The sequence below is a fragment of the Coenobita brevimanus genome, chromosome 68 (assembly GCF_032717465.1).
Source record: "Coenobita brevimanus isolate Jiangsu-jjx chromosome 68, ASM3271746v2, whole genome shotgun sequence".
NCBI classification, from domain to species: domain Eukaryota; kingdom Metazoa; phylum Arthropoda; class Malacostraca; order Decapoda; family Coenobitidae; genus Coenobita; species Coenobita brevimanus.
This window is the reverse complement of record NC_137021.1, coordinates 27,809,215-27,826,051: the sequence shown is the minus strand read 5'-3', so window position 1 is coordinate 27,826,051 and position 16,837 is coordinate 27,809,215. Positions and strand designations below refer to the sequence as shown.

General features: G+C 41.6%; 1 protein-coding gene across 1 annotated transcript in view; it reads right to left on the bottom strand.

Annotated features, from left to right (window-relative positions):
• The window catches only part of LOC145405872 (adhesion molecule nephrin-like), a 378,905-nt gene that overhangs the window by 38,720 nt on the left and 323,348 nt on the right, over positions 1–16,837 (bottom strand). The window contains exon 13 of the mRNA XM_080277129.1: positions 9,552–9,674. Within this exon, the coding sequence (XP_080133255.1) occupies positions 9,552–9,674 (123 nt within the window). The remainder of the gene's footprint in view (positions 1–9,551; positions 9,675–16,837) is intronic.

Below are 16,837 nucleotides of genomic sequence, written 5' to 3'. Positions count from 1 at the left end.
GTAGTGGTCCCAGATTATTATTTGTCAACTGAACTGCTCATGGGTGCGGACTTAATTGGTAGAGCGATTTTCACTTGGGACGGAGAACGTCAGGTGATGCATTGGGGTGGTCAGCAGTACGAGGTCCGAAATAAGCTTTGCCAGACAGTGAACAGAATAAAGTTTCAGACTAACCATATGAGAAAGGCAGAAGGAGAACTAGTACAAGTGAAGTGTAGGACCGTGGTACCTGCACAGACATTTATGTCAGTGCCCATTGCGTTAAAAGACAGAAAACCCAGAGATGTCTTACATGTCAGTAAATTTCAGAAGGCCAGGGGTAAAGCTTCATTAACACCAAATTGTTGTGTGAGAGTTAGTGAGAATGGGACATGCTATTTACCCATTGCCAATGTAACCAAGGGACCAGTGAAGCTAACCCAGGACAAGTGTTGGGCGTACCATGTTGTTGACGAGTCGAATATTTTTTATCTTAGCCCCAAGGAACAGGACAAAAGTTCACTTGAATTAGTCCGACCAGTAGGCGAGGCAGAAGGTAGTAGTTTGGGTCGATAATGCATTGTTACCACACATGGATCAGGCACAGGATGGGAGTGGCCGAAGTGCTGCACTTAATTCAATTCTCAGAGAGCTGAAGTGGACACATTTGTCTCAGTGTCAGAGGGACAAATTGAGAGAGCTGATATTGGATAATCATGCACTGTTCATTCTTGGTCCTAAGGAAATTGGAACCCTTAAAGTACCTGAAGCCCACATTGATACCATTGACTCTGAACCTGTGCGTATGCCCTTGTATCAACATCCTGAGCAAGCAAGGAAGATAATTTCCGAGATGATTGACGAGATGATTGAAAAGGATGTGATTGAGGAATCGAATGCTGCATATTTAGCCCCCATAGTCTTAGTCGGCAAGCCAGATGGCAGTAAAAGGATGTGTATTGATTATCGGGCTCTTAATAACAAGGTCAAGATAGATATCTACCCCCTACCTCAATTAGATGAATTCGTAGAGGAAAGTGCTAGGAAAAAGTTTTACTGCACTCTTGATATGAAAGATGCCTACCTCCAAGTTCGGTTGGATGAAAGCTCTCGAGACTTGACTTTTTCTGATGGAGCTCATTTGTTTAGATACAAGTGCTTACCTTTCAGATTGTCTGTGAGTCCAGCAATTTTCACGAGGAAAATGCAGCAAGTGTTAGCCCCTTTGGTTAGAGAAGGTTGGTGCCGTAACTACCTAGACGATGTTGTGATTTGGGCAGACTCTTTCGATCAGATGCTACACTGACTGAAGATTACCTTTGGAAGATTAACCGAGTTTGGAATGAAACTGAATGTTAGTAAATGCTCTTTCATAAAGCGAGAAATTAAGTTCTTGGGACATGTAGTGTCTGAGCAAGGAGTACGCCCTGACAGTAAGAATCTCGAAGCCATTGAACAGGTGTCACGACCAACAACAGCCAAGGAAGTGAGACGCTTTGTGGGCATGTGTAACTTCTATCGCAAACACATTCCTGACTTTGCTAACATCGCCAGTCCTCTCACTAATTTGCTTAGGAAGGATGCAAAATTTGAATGGTCAAAGGAGTGTGAGAGTGCATTCTTAGTTCTTAAACAAAAGTTAGTGTCAGCTCCAGTACTAGTAAAGGCAGATTTAACTAAACCGTTCGAGTTACAGACAGATGCTAGTGACTCACACATTGGCGGAGATCTCATGCAGCTGGAGGGCGAGAAAGATTTGAGACCTATTAGATACTTTTCAAAGAAACTTACCTCGACAGAAAAAAGATACTCAGTAACAGACAAGGAAGCTATGGCAGTAGTGAGTGCATGTAGATTTTTCAGCCACTATTTATGGTCTATCTATCTATCTATATACCTAGGCTGCTTCCCCCAAGGAAAGGGAGGTAGCCGAGACAGGACGACTCACTCTACATTTACTCATCCATTCAAACACATTCATTCGCATCTTAGCCCCAAAGGGGAGAACGGACAGATCCTCACCGCATCACACCGCACAAGGGTCAACTGCGCAATGCAATCAGTGACATCCGCAGCAGGGTCCGACAGCAGAACTGGTTTACCCCTGCCACATCATAACAGACCCATCCCCTTACCCGCACCTGACCTGACTAGCTGATCAGACCAAATGCGGGAGAATATCCCCTCAGGGCTGCGTCATCACTTATTCATTCACAATTTCTCCCCATTTATTTCTGTCATGCACAGCCACTCTTCCTTGCTCAACAGACATCCCTCTCGCATCCAGCGCTCTCTTCACATTGTCCATCCATCCTATTCGTGGTCTCCCTCTCAGCCTTACACCTCTCACATCAGATCTAGTTATCTTTTTCACCAATCGTTCATTATCCATTCTCTCCATATGCCCAAACCATTGCAACACCCTCTGCTCAACTCTACCAGCCATCTCCCGAACAACTCCAGTTCTCCTTCGCACTTCATCATTTAGCACTCGATCCATACGAGTCACTCCACACATACTCCTCAGACATCTCATCTCCATTACATTCAAACTTTTCCTCTCTGCTACACCCACATTCCATGTTTCAGCCCCATATAATGCAGTCGGTATTTATGGTGCAAACCCTTTTCTGTCGTCACTGACCATAGACTATTAACCACCATCTTTAAGAAAAAGACTATATGCCCACGTATGTCGCGTTATTTGTTAGAGATGAGAGACCACGATTTTGTGATAAAGTATAAAAAAGGTGTGAATCATTATGTACCAGATGCTTTGAGTAGACCAGTAGGAGCAATCGAGGAGGCTTCAGATATAACCCAAACTAATGCAGAATTTCGGTGGCTGGGTCTTACGGTAGACAAGGTCCGGGAAGCCCAGAGAGCAGACCCAAGGTGGAGGCAGGTAATTCAGTATTTAGAAGGAGGTCAGTTACCCAGGAAGTTGTCTGGTAATCGTCCCATTTACGCTTTCGAAATGAACGAGGAGATTCTGTATGTCCGAAGAGAAGAAATGGGAAAGTCGAGGTTGTGCCTGGTAGTACCCAAGTCTTTAGTTGCTATTGCCTGTTCAATTGTTCATAACCCTTCACACCTAGGAGAACGCAAGACGGTAGCCAAGGCAAGACAGTTTTTCTATTGGCCGTCTCTACTGACCGATGTGCGACATTTTGTTAAATCATGCAAGTCATGTCAGCAGTTCAAGGGTCACGGGAAGACTGTGCACCATTTTAAGGAATTGCCACCAGTAGATGATAATGGTCAAAGAGTTGCAATAGATCTCATAGATTTGCACACTAGTAGGAGTGGTCACAGGTATTGTCTCACGGTGATAGACCATTTTTCTAGGTACCTACATATCTACCCCCTTCGTACAAAATCCACCAAAGCCGTAGCTGAAGAATTTATGAAGGACATCTGTAGGTATGGCAAGCTGCAGGTAGTCATCATGGTCAATGGAGAAGAATTCACCAGTGCAGAGTTTAGAGATTTTTGTAGGAGAGCCAGGATTAAGCAAGGATTCTGTCTACCCTACAATCCCCGAGGAAATTCAGATATTGAGAGAGCACATAGGACCTTAAAGACAGTACTAGCAATCTTGAGCCAAGAACACCCGAATACGTGGCCCATGCACCTGTGCAACACTGAGAAAGCATTGAACGAAGCAGTGCATACGTCCCTAGGTACATCACCATTCTTTGCTTTTTATGGTTGTCATCCAAATTGCGAGGTAGGAGATCTGCAGTTGCCTGCTGATGAAGACTGTGTAGAGATGTAGAGAAAATAGATGTCAAACAGATGCTTAGGAAGACACAACATCAGATGACAACAGGATACCTTAACAGGACAAACGAGGCATGTAGGAATTATTCTCTAGAAGCAGGTGAAATTAGTTTGGATCTATGTCAAAGAGTGCTTGCCTGGTACGGCATCAAAGCTAAATAGAAAATGGCAGGGTCCTTACAAGATTGTCAGAGTTATTGATCAGGGTAGAGCCTATGAGTTAGAAAATGTGTTTGATGGCACCATCTTGAGTAGGGCAGCTGAAAAAGTCAAAAGGTTTGTTGAACGAGATGCCTTACTGAGTACGGTGAATCACAAGTTTTTGACCAGTGAGGATGAGGAAGAGATACTGCCTAGTGTAAGATCCCAGAGACCGCCCGAGAGGTTGCAGTACACGTAGATGATGGGTGTATGGTGCTCTCTGAGCACGTCTTGTCCTTGCCTTAACTGGCTGGGAACATGGAGTCAAGTATGCCCTTCCAGGTGTCTCCGAACTGTACCTGCATATTTATCTTTTTTACCAGTATGAGTTGTAATTTTGGGTTGATTAATAGGGTTTGAGTAGTTGTTTAGGGTATGTCCAGCTTTTGGAGAGATGAGGCGTGGAAGCTGCATGTTTGGCAAATCCAGTGCACCACGGTGTATAGACTGTCGTTCTTGCCTTACCTTGATTCTTTTTTTTTCTTTAGGTTAGATTGTTAGGCTTAGTTAGGGATAATGAGATCTCACGGTTAGGACTTTTTTTTTTCCCCAGAGTTAGGGAACTGTACATGTGAGGGGCAGTTCTACCTGAAGGTCTCCACCTGGAGGTTTCCTACTTGCTTTGAGAACCTCGAGCACTGAGTGTATGTAATACCCAAACTGCAGTATAGGATTGCTCAGAGAGAGAGGGGAAGTTTCCTGTTTCTCTATAGGGCTTGGAGAAGTTGAACCATGGGGCTCTCGCATGTTAGGAGAGGTAGGTAGGTTTCGTTCGGTCTCTCTGGTTAGAATGCAGTGGAGCGGCTCGTGTTACTCCTAGCTAAGCACAAAGTTTCTCTTTGTAGCAGGGCATTCTCCTTGTGAGTAATATGTCTGGTGAGTGGCATACGTCGTCAGTTGCATATCGTGAGTAGCAGGAGAAAATTTACTCATGGTAGAGGATTTTTTTTGCGGACATGATAGCTGCCGACTGTTCTCGAGCATGGAGCTTATGTAATATCCCACAGTTGCGGTATAGGACACGTTGGCTAGTGTTTTGGAGGCGTGTAGATTGATTTCCCCTCACAAGCAAGGAGCGTGTGAAACACCCCACAGTAGCAGTATTGAGGGAGACTGGTCAAGTAGGTGAACTTACGTACCGTGTGTGTTAGGTATGGGTACTGGGTATTTCTGAGGAGTTCAGGTCCAGTGGCCCAAACTTTTGGTCTTCCCTAACCTTGGGCGATTGTACTGCCCGGAAGTGATAATGAGTTGTATCTAGTTCCTTTTATATGACCAAAAGTTCGGTTTAGTGAGACAGTGTGGCCGAGACATAATTGTTACCATGCGGACGTGACCAGAACATAGATTAAGTTACCTAGTTGCTAAGTCATTTTTTTTCCTACTGTTATTTACTAGTATTAAGTCTCTTTATAATATAAAATCTCGAGTGGATGGAAACATGTACCATTGGTCAAGTAATCCACCATAATGTATGCGTGCGCAAAGTGATGTAAAGCACGATGATTTTCATTGCTTTTCGATGTAAGGGTATAAGGAGAGAAGTGTTGGTGAGTAAGTATTGTAACTAGAGAATGTCATTTATTTCGGGTAATCGATTGTAAAGGGAAAGACATCACATTGAGTCTATCACGAGTCTGTAATAATAAAAATTTTAAGTAACGTAAGCCGTCATCCCCCCCTCCCCCTTTGCATCACGCAGTTTTGGCGCGTTTCCTCGCTCACGGGCCGTGATAGGTGGCAGATGGTTTGTACTGTCGTCATATTCCCCCCCCCCCAGGAATTATGTACAGTAAGTAATTTGATATTATGTCTGATATGTTGAAGCACGAATAGTGATATCCCACGAGTGATAATAGTGACGAAAAAGAGAAATAGACTCGGGGTAGAATCAAGTGTTGTCATTTCTCAGGAAGTGTGTAGCGGTGATGTCATTAGCCATTGGAAAAGCTAGTCCCAAGTTTCCCGCTCACTACTCTGGTATCCTGTGAGCTGAATAATGAGGTATTTCCCATATATTTGTGTACTGTACTTTATATTATTATTTAGTGTAGAACTGGAATACGAGAATGCTAGCTAGTTCTGTCTGAGTCTCAGAGAAATGTGTGATTTTTGTGGGCCAAGTATCAGGTGCCCGGGAACTGTGAATTATTTATTAATGTGTTGGAATGACTTTGCAATTCAGTACTTATTAGGGCTATGTTGTGAGTTAATGTTCACATGGTTACTTTGTGAGGCACAATGATGTTGATACAGTGATGATTTTCATGGTTAGAGTTAAAAGTTATTCATGCTTACTGTATTTGTTATAGTATTTTTTCTTCTATGTTATCCCTACAGTAAGTATTATTTTGAGCAGACCTACGTGTCTGGAGTGCCACGTGTTATTCTGTTACTACTTGAGATGCCGAGTGTTGTCCAAGTTTGGAGGTCGAAGTACCAGTGAGTGAGTCAAAATTCAAGTGTGGAGGTCAGAGTCCCAGTGCGTGAGTCAAGGTCCCAGTGTGGAAGACAAGGTCGGGAGTGGCAGAGGACTGGACCAGTGAACTATGTGCTCAGAGGGACGATTATGAAGAAACATACTGGACTGGGACAAAGGATCTAATTTTTGTGGATTTGATATTAGGACCATATTTTTTTTTTTCTAACAACGTGCCAACTGATTCAGGTTTAATCTGTAAAGCAAGTAGCTGGGTAGATTTCTACCTTTTGGTTTTGTTAATACACATTTCCTCCCACTCGAACTTTATTGTTTGTATAACCCTTGAGAACTGGTGGTATAGAGCTTACCTAGTAGTTTGTTAATGTGAAAACTTAGAAGCATTTTGGGAAATTGTGAAGGTCGGGCTTGGGTTCACCTAGTTGGAGACTGGCCCCGTCATTTTGGCATGCTACCATTCTTAACTTGACCACTTGAAATATAATAAACGCAACTGAAGAGGCCGCTAGTAGGAGAGAGTCTCCATCAATCTGAGTTCCCGGCCGTTCCAGCACATAGTGGTCATCAATAGTAACTTGATTTCTGTCCCTCTTGACCACATAAAAGTCTGAATCGCAGAGGTGACTGTACAGTGGGTATGGTTAGACGTACATCTCAGAAGGTCATTGATGAATAAACGGAAGAAAGTTGGTGATGGGACAGAGCCCTGAGGAACATCACTATTGATAGATCTAGGAGAAGAACGGTGGCAGCAGCTATAGAACGATCAGAAAGGAAGCTATAGATGAAGGCATAGATTGAAGGATAGGAAATGTAAGAAAGCAGTTTGGAAATTAATGATTTATGCCAGACTAGATTGAAAGCCTTTGAGATGTCAAGTGCAATGTCAAGGGCTTTCGTCAAAGTCCCGAAAGGAGGATGACCGGGAGTCTGAGAGATCGATGAGAAGATAACCAGATGAGCGTCCCTGATGGAACCCATACTGACAATCAGAAAGAAGGGTGTGATTGGAAAGATACTTTAAAATTTTTCTGTTAAGAATAGACTCGAAAACTTTTGAGACAAGGGATGTTAAAGCAATTGGACGATATTTAGAGGGCTGGGAATGGTCAGCTTTTTTAGGACAAGCTGAATGAGAGCAAACTTCCATCAAGAAGGATAGGTACAAGTTGACAGAAATGTGAAAGAGTTTACCTAGGCTGGGTGTAAGCACAGAAGCACAGTTCTTGAGGACAACAGGAGAGACCTCATTAGGCCTATATGCCTTGTTAGTATTGACGACAGTGATGGCTGAAAATACATCAGCTGAAGAAATTCAAATGTCAGCCATGAGGAGGCTAGAGGGGGGAAGAGATGGAGGAACAGCACCAGAATCATCTAATGTGGAACTGGAGTAGAAAGTCTGAGGGAAGAGATCTGCTTTATCAGTGGATTAAATAGCTACAGAGCCATCAGAGTAGAAAAGAGGAGGGAAGGAGGATGAGGTAAAGTTGTTAGAAAGGTTTTTGGGAAGGTGCCATAAGAAGCAGGAAGAATTCAAGTTGGAGAGTTGACAGCATTTACTACGGATGAAATTATTTTTAGTAGAGCTATGAACTGACTTAGCACGATTCCGGTCAGAAACATTAAAAAAATTTGATTCATGGGTGGGTTGGATCCGGTACCTTTCATGCGCCCCATCCATGTTGTGGACATCATTAGAACAAGCGTGATTAATCCAAGGCTTTCTTGCATTAGTCAATTGATATGAGAAAGGAATGTATGCTTCCATGCCCGAGAGAATAACCTCTGTAATGCGCAAGGCACACTCAGATGCCTCCTGGCCATGGGGGCAGTAATCACTCCACAGAAAATCAAATAAGTACTGCTTGAGGACCTTCCAATCAGCAGCTCCAAAGTGCCACAACTGACGTTTCTTTGGAGGGTCCACAGGCTGTACTGTAGCAATAGGACAGGTTAAGGTACTAAGGCTGTAATCGGAGAAGCCCAACGGAGAGGAATGATTAACAGCGTAAGCAGAAGGATTAGATGTAAGGAAGTGGTTAAGGATACCGTCCGGGATACAGGTAGTGTGCTGTACAAGCTGCTTTAGGTGGTTAAGGATAGAAAAGATGTAGGCTTGTTCACCAGGTGGATCAGTGAAAGGAGAGGGGAGCCAAAGGTGGTGGTGAACATTGAAATCTCCTACAACGGAGGTTTCAGAGAAAGGAGAAATGGATAGGATGTGTTCCATCGTAGATGTAAGATAGTCGACGAATTTTTCAATCAGTAGAATTAGAGATAAGTAATCAGCACAGATATGTTTAACCAGAGAACGACAGGAAAGCCAAAGACCGAGAGTAGAGAATTGAGAAGGATCAAGTTCAGGGACATGAGAGCAAGATAAGTTGTTGCAAACATGTACTGTACACAACAGCCAGTTTTGGCTTTGAAATAAGTATAAAGAAAGTAGCAGGATACAGAGAAAGGTTTGCTATCAGTTGCTTCAGATAGCTGAGTCTCAGTTAAGAAGAGAAGGTGAGGTTTAGAGGAGAGGTGGTGCTCAACAAAGTGGGAGTTTGCGGAAAGGCCTGTAATGTTGCAGAAATGACAAAGAAGTGTCAGACAGTGGTTCTACGCAACTTGTTGAGTCGTCACCGGGAGAAGGGCGGATGATAGTGACATTCATGACCTCCCACCCCCCCGGGGACTCCGAGGCTTGGTTATTAGACGCCATTTTGGTTAAAAATTTGAATAGGAATTGCAGTGTGCAATGTGCATGTAGTATGGTGTTGACAGGGAAACTTGTATTGGAGAACATGCCGGCCTACTCTCTGTTTTACTGAAACACTGAAAGAGTACAGCAAAGGGGGATGGTCAGGATATTGTCCCGAGGGCTGATGAAACGGGACTCCAGCTCTCACTGACATCAGTTTTCCATCCACCTTGGAAGTACTGCCCTACTCGACTGGTGCTACAGTCTACTCCCAGTAAAGTAATCACTAAAGTTTGATAAAGTTTTGTGAGATCAGTATAATAAACTAAAACAACCTGTATTTGTTTCATAACTGTCTCTGCCAGGTCACCTATATTTCACAGTGTTTAATGTATTAACAAAAATACATTAGAGAGGAAGTGTTATGCATTATCACATTACCTGCCTGCTCACCTGCAGGAATGATACTGAAGATGCAGGGTGTGATCATGTTGCCCACAATGTTCTCGGCCCAGCACTGCAGCGTCCCGTAGTCCACTGGTTCACGTGCCACAAACTGTGCCACACTCACACCATCTGGCATCAACGGTAAACACGAAGCCGTAAATAGATATGACATGCAGTGTATTTATAAAAGTGAGATATTCCAGGTGATGCAGGGGCATGCGATGGAAAATAGACTGAATAAGAAATAAAGATGACCTGAAATCCAAGGTAGCTTGGCGACACGAGAAACATAGTGAAAAGTCTGAAAAATCATTGGCTTATTAGGCTTGCTGACAATTCGAGTCTTATTTTATTTCAGAATATATAATGATATCGGCCAATTCCATATTACCTCTAGCAAATGTGTACATACTCATCATTTTTATTTTTGGGAAGGGATCTAATCTCTAAAAGTTTCATTGGATGAGAGCTCATTGCGTATGATGTACTACGATATCAAAGCCATATATGCCCCCCTTTCACAGTTTCTGAGAATTTTTTGGGGTGAAGGGGGGCTGACCCCACTAACTATCGTGGTTGAAAAACTGTATAAAGTGAAAAATCTTCGGTGTAACCAAATATACTCACCTGGGAAGTTTGTTTAAATCATCCCAATGATTCAGATCGATTTTACTTTGAGGAGGCAGGTTTACCCACAAGAATCATTGGGGGGCCACACTCATTAAATAATTCATTATGGAAAAGAATCATTATATAATATGTATTATGATACGAAAGAAATATCTCCCCTCCTTCCTCTACTTTGTATCCGTTAATATACTGGACGCAGGTGACCTTAAAATAATGGTGGAATTTATACAGTGGAAAGACATTATTTAGAAACTAGATGAACTGAACTTAGAAATTCGATTAAAATCCAGATACTCACTTTCCCCTATTTCTGATCTTTTATTTTTTGTGAGGGGGGCTGACCCCCAAAGAATAACGGAGGTGGTCAAGTTCCCCAGATATCACAGTTATGGAAGTCCATTGTACAATAAGGTATCAAAGTCTGTACTCTATAAAAATCATGGTTATAAAACTGCAAACTGTAATGACCTTCCCATTAACCCTGGCAGACTCACTTGGGAAGCTGCATTCATATCTATCAAATAGAAGCTGCATTAATATCCATCAAATAGCCAGTGAGAGCTAACTGACACACACACACACACACACACACACACACACACACACACACACACACACACACACACACACATACACGCACGCACGCGCGCGCGCTGAACATCACACAACAGTATAGGCGAGTTTCCAAAAATGAAACCAACCTGCTTCGCACGATTGATAAATGAACAACCTACTCAGCTTCTGACATTAGCATAAAAAAAAAAAAAAAACTCTTGTTCAATTAACACCCTCATCCAGTGAAAAGTGCAAGTGGTATGCTATGTTTTCTTTGTCAGACACCTTTTCAATCCCAGAAGTGATCACGATGCAAGCTGTTCATTATCTCTGTACCTATTTAGTAAAATTAAGTGACATTCAATGACACGAATATCATGCCACTCATGTTTGATATATCCAGGCAAGAGACACTGTCATGCACTATTGGCAAAATGAGAAAGACTGTATGCCAATGCCTCAGTCTCTGGTAAGTGGCATGCACAACAGGTAGTACACCCAATCGTCGCTATAAATTAGACGTCAATCGTTCCTGAGCACAAGTGCGAATTAGAAATTCTTGAGGCTTGAGGCTAATTCAAACAGGTATTACAGTGATCATTACTGTATTAAAATGAGTCCCAGAAACCTGCAACATATCAAGTAGAAGTAGACTGCATTGCACTATTATGCCCAGCGTGTTCTTAAGCTATACTCATCTTATTACGATTTCTGTCAGTGCATGGGCTTCCTGGGAGTTGTTTCCCACAAACATTTGATCCACTTCAGTTCAAGTCCAGTTGTTATGGGTATTTTATGAAGAGAGGACGCCTTTAGGCACATGGACTTATTTTTTCCTTCCTCCATTCATTATCTATTAAAAATAAAAAATATTACAGTAAGCCGCCTTTCTAGACCCAGCCAGACCCAATCGCCATTCTATCAGAGGCCAATAACTTCTTACCTAATAAAAGGAGAGCAGTGATTTTTTTTTCCTAGATGCTAGATCGATCAGTCAAAACTTGTATTTTACGATTCACAAAACCATTACTGCACTACACCACAGTGCAATGGGAAGCGATTACAGAAATTGGTTCGCTCGTTAGGCAGAAAAAACGCTCATCATACTGGTTATATTATATATGTGTTTCCTTTGTTCACATATTAATTAATTTATTTTACTGCTCTCCTCCTCCCACCAACAAGCTTCGAACTTGAGGGTTCTGACTTATTAAGGTCCATGTAAATTCAAACCCGACCCTGTGGTCTCGCTGTTTATACTGAAACCCGAAAATGGACAGCATTCTGATGCTGTACTTGCACTTGGAATACTTGGCTGTTGTATACGTTGTGATTATACGAAAAATCATTTGAAGCGGGGTAATAGCTACTTGTCTGATACTGGTAATCTGCGAAAACCCCATACTGTGATAATTTTATGAAACGGCCAGAATATGAAAATGAAAGAGATGAAGACAGAAAATTAATGGACATGAGTTGAAACGGCAGAAAATGCTTGGTTTACAGTGAAGAAAAGCGCATTTCTAGCAATGATTAGATTACCTGTATGCCTAGTGTTTGATTCGCTGTTGTGTATGTGTGCACTGACCACGTAGAAGCATGAATCGGCACTATGTTTGATAGAGTGGCAATGATTTTATTTCTACATAACTATTATTGATCAGATTATGTGTGCAACTGGAGCATGGGTCATGATCTCCGATGGCCGTGCTTGTGTGCTCGTGGTTATGTATAAAGAAATACTGGTGTCATACTGTGACAGACTGGCCCTGAAAAGCTTTATAAGTGACTCCTGAATATATCTAGCAACAGTTTGATTACTTGTGTATATGTTGTGCGATTCAAGGCCTCGGGTCGACTACATATGCCCATATGGTATGGAACTTTCGGGCTTTTTGCTTCACAATTCCTTGCCTACCAAGTCCAAAAATTAATACTCTAGAATGGCACAGAAAGTAGTTTATGATATGTTCTCATTTATGTTAAATATATAAGATAAACAATGAACGACTTGAACTGGAGTCATAACGAATGGTCTAGCACGCCAGGTATCGATAGAGTTCTCAGAAAATGGGGACAAAGGGCAGTAGACAGTAATCAGTTACGGATTTTTTTTTTCTTGTTCCTTAGCTTAAACTATACTTGAAAGTAATTTTCATTATTCAAAGTATATATAAAGATGTAGTATCTAATATTAATAAAAAACATGTCATCCTTGTGTGAATACTGCAAAATTTGAAAGGAAATTTACAAATCCCAGTTCAGGGCCCTTTCACACACATTCCAGAACAGCCAGTAGTTCCTGAAGTGACTAATTATGTACCCAGAAACTATGGTAAGACTGTAAAAGGTAATATAAACGCATGTCACTGTCTGTGAATATTGATATATATTGGCCAAGATATGAAATGATGAATCTCTGGCATTTATTGCAGATGCCCGCCACACCGCCAGGTGCACGATTATCATTCTAGGGCTAAGTCTCAGACCGTCAAAATAAACACAAGGCTTTTCAGGCATTTGGAGTGACGATGCTTGTTTGTTCAGTGGTAGGCTGCTCATCGGATTCAAGAAAAATGCTAATAAGTATCCTTCTACGGCTGAAGTTAGAGGCTGGGCGAAATTTTTCTCAGCGCAGAAGGAACCGAAACAACGAAAGCTCTGGGAAAATAGATATAAACGGAATGTAAGATGGAAGGCTAAGGGATTCCATGCAATATGTTCAAGACATTTTACTGACTGGATAGGAAATGGGTTATCATCCCAATTTATTCATAAATGAGGATCTGGGAATACCAATAATTTCTCATTAACACAAATAGTCTGTCCCCATTCACCTACACTTACCATCAGTTGGCTCAATCTGATCCAGTAAATCGGGATGTTCAAGAATTTCTCACTAGCTATATCAGTTTTCCTTTACTATATCCCGAATGAGGCACTGATTTTTGTCTTAAGTACTGTTTAAGTTGTGCAGCAGTCCATTTCTCTAACGAATTTCACTCTATATTGGACAGGGCGAATCTCGCTGCCGGTGTTGTATGCATGGGGTGACTTATGTTGGAAGTTACCATTCCCTTATCTTTAGCCAACATTTACCTAACCTAACCAAACCTAAACTAACCTTAGCTAACCTAACCTTATCTTAGATCAACCTAACCTAAATTAAACTATACTAACCTTAGTTCAGAAATGACTGATTTCACAATCTGCCTGTAACACACACACACACACACACACACACACACACACACACACACACACACACACACATAGACTGTATAAGAGTAGACTGTAGCACCAGTCAAGCAGGGCAGTACTCCCGAGGTGGATGGAAAGCTGATGACAGAGAGAGCTGGTGTTCCCGTTTCATCAGCCCTCAGGACTAGTTCCTGACCATCCCCCTTTGCTGAACATTTCCAGTGTCTCAGCAACACAGAGAGTAGGCCAGCATGCTCTCCATTACTAGTTTCTCTAACTATCTACACCAAACTACATGCACAGTACGCAATACACTTCCTTTTCCAAAATTCAAAAGAAAATTATGGCAGCTCAACACGGGGGGGGGGGAACCATAAATGCCCCCACCTTCCGCCCCTCTCCCGGTGACGTCTTGAGCTGCCTGGAACCACTGTCTGACTCACTTCTTCATTTCTGCAACATTCGTGGCCTTTCCTCTAACTTTCGCTCTGTTGAGCACCACCTCTCTTCCTCTAAACCTCACCTTCTCTTTCTAACTGAGACTCAGCTGTCTGAGGCAACTGATAGCAAACCCTTTTCTGTACCCTCCTACTTTCTCTATATTCATTTCAAAGCCAAAGGTGGCTGTTGTGAATATATACGCAACGACTTATCTTGCTCTCGTGTTTCTGAACTCGATTCTTCTGAATTCTCTACTCTCTGCCTTTGGCTCTCCTGTCATTCTCAGAATAAATATATCTGTGATGTTTACTTATCCCCTAATTCTACTGACTATCAAAAATTCTTTGACTATCTTACTTCTATGATGGAACACATTCTATCCACTTATCCTTTCTCTGAAATCTCCATTTTAGGAGATTTCAATGTTCACCACCACCTTTGGCTCTCCTCTCCTTTCACTGATTCACCTGGTGAACAAGCCCTCATCTTTTCTATCCTTAATGACCTAGAGCAGCTTGTACAGCACCCTACCTGTATCACTGACCGCCTGGGAGAGAGCTCCAACATACTTGACCTCTTGGTCAACTCTGGAACCATCTCCCTCTGTCTGTATTCCTGCTTCCTATGATCTCCAGTCTTTCAAACGCAATGTGTCCAGGCATCTCGAAATGGTCGGATCTTGAATTTGGCTCTCTCTTGTATTTTGTTCTTCTCTTGGAAGGAACAGTTTTTGCGGGCTCTTGGCCCTTGGTTCCTTCTTCCTAACAAAAAAATAAAATAAAAAATAAGAAAAATAAGAAATATATATATATATATATATATATATATATATATATATATATATATATATATATATCGACCTACTGTATAATTGTAGTGCCACAAATTTAATGTTCATGTATGTGTTTAGAGGTACTGTAATTTTTAAGTTAGATAGGGTGTAACCTGAATATTAGTCTATAAATTCCTATCCTAAGTAGTAATTCTTATGTTAATGATTAATGTAGGGCTAACTTTATTTTTATATGTATGTATCTCTGTATCTATGCACTGGGTGATGTAACTGTGGATGTTGAGCTATGGGATTTCCTCTGTCTGGTCGAGTAATGAATAACAGATGTGCGCAGCTTTTCCCCTTCTTTGTGCGTCGATTGTGGGGCGCCGAGTTTAAACCTTAAACAGAATGATGATGAATATACAATTCTTTCCGTATCCTAGTAATGAAGCTGCTAGAACCCAAATATGTGAGATTAACAGTCAAAAAGGCCTAAATAATGTCATTTGTGAGGATTTAATGGTCCCGTTTACCTTAGCCGTCACTAGATGGCATAAGCTGCCCCAAAATTTAAGGCGGGATAGTGATAAAATCAGTATCTAAATTAAGTAAGGATTAAATCCCAAATTTTCCCCAATTCAATCAAAAGTCCTGGCGTCATGGGTACACTGCTAAATAAATTGTGAAGAGAATTGAAACCCACCATATTTCAAAAACATCACCTCATTTGACTTAGCAGTGGTGTCTCTAGCGTACCCAGGAAGCCCACTCGAGGCCCAGACGTCGTGTATAATGGACGTTCGTTCAGGTGAGCTGTCCACATTTCTCCTTCCCCCCCCCTCTTTTTCTTTGTTTAATCCTTACTTGGCGTGGACTATATGAAGTAATATTGTTGAAAGCTTAACGTACACTCGAGGCCCAGACGTCATGTATAATGGACGTTCGATCAGTCCCCAGACACCGGCGACGTCAGTGTGAGCACGAGGCCTCCCCATGGTATTGTCCAAAGACTTGAACATACACACTTACACTACCCATGAATTATTTTATAAACGAAATGTAATTGAAATAGTATCATTGATCTATCAAGTGAACTTTTTTTTTGTAAATAAGAAATAGAAATTTAAAAGTGATGTAATCTGGTAATGGAAGGGCGAAATTCAAAACCGTTAACCGTTTTCTTTCTTAAATTAAGGTTAGGAAATTAGGAGCGTGGAAGGGAACTTAGTGATTGTGAACAATGATGTAATTTTGAATTGTACCTCGAGGCTAAACAAGCCCGAGTGATTACGAATTCTTGGTGATTAAACAATTTTTTGAATTGTACCTCGAGGCTACACAAGCCCGAGTGATTATGCATTTTTGGTTATTATGTAGTAATGATGATTATGAACTATAAATAATCCTGAACTGATAGTGGATTATAGAGAATTACATGATGAGAGTATATTATATGGACGAAAATTAACACGAGTAATAATTCTTATTGGTTCGAGGCTATGCCAGCCCGAAAAGACAACCCATGTTCGTAAAAAGGTCCCTGTCTTGAGGCTATTGTCGAGCCCAAGAGTAACTGACAAAAAGAAAGTAAGGTACAATGACCTCATAAATCGCTTGTATGTATCAAATTGTTTTCGCCTGGTGACAATGTTGGAGGAATGATCATCCAAACCCTGGTTTTAATGTACAA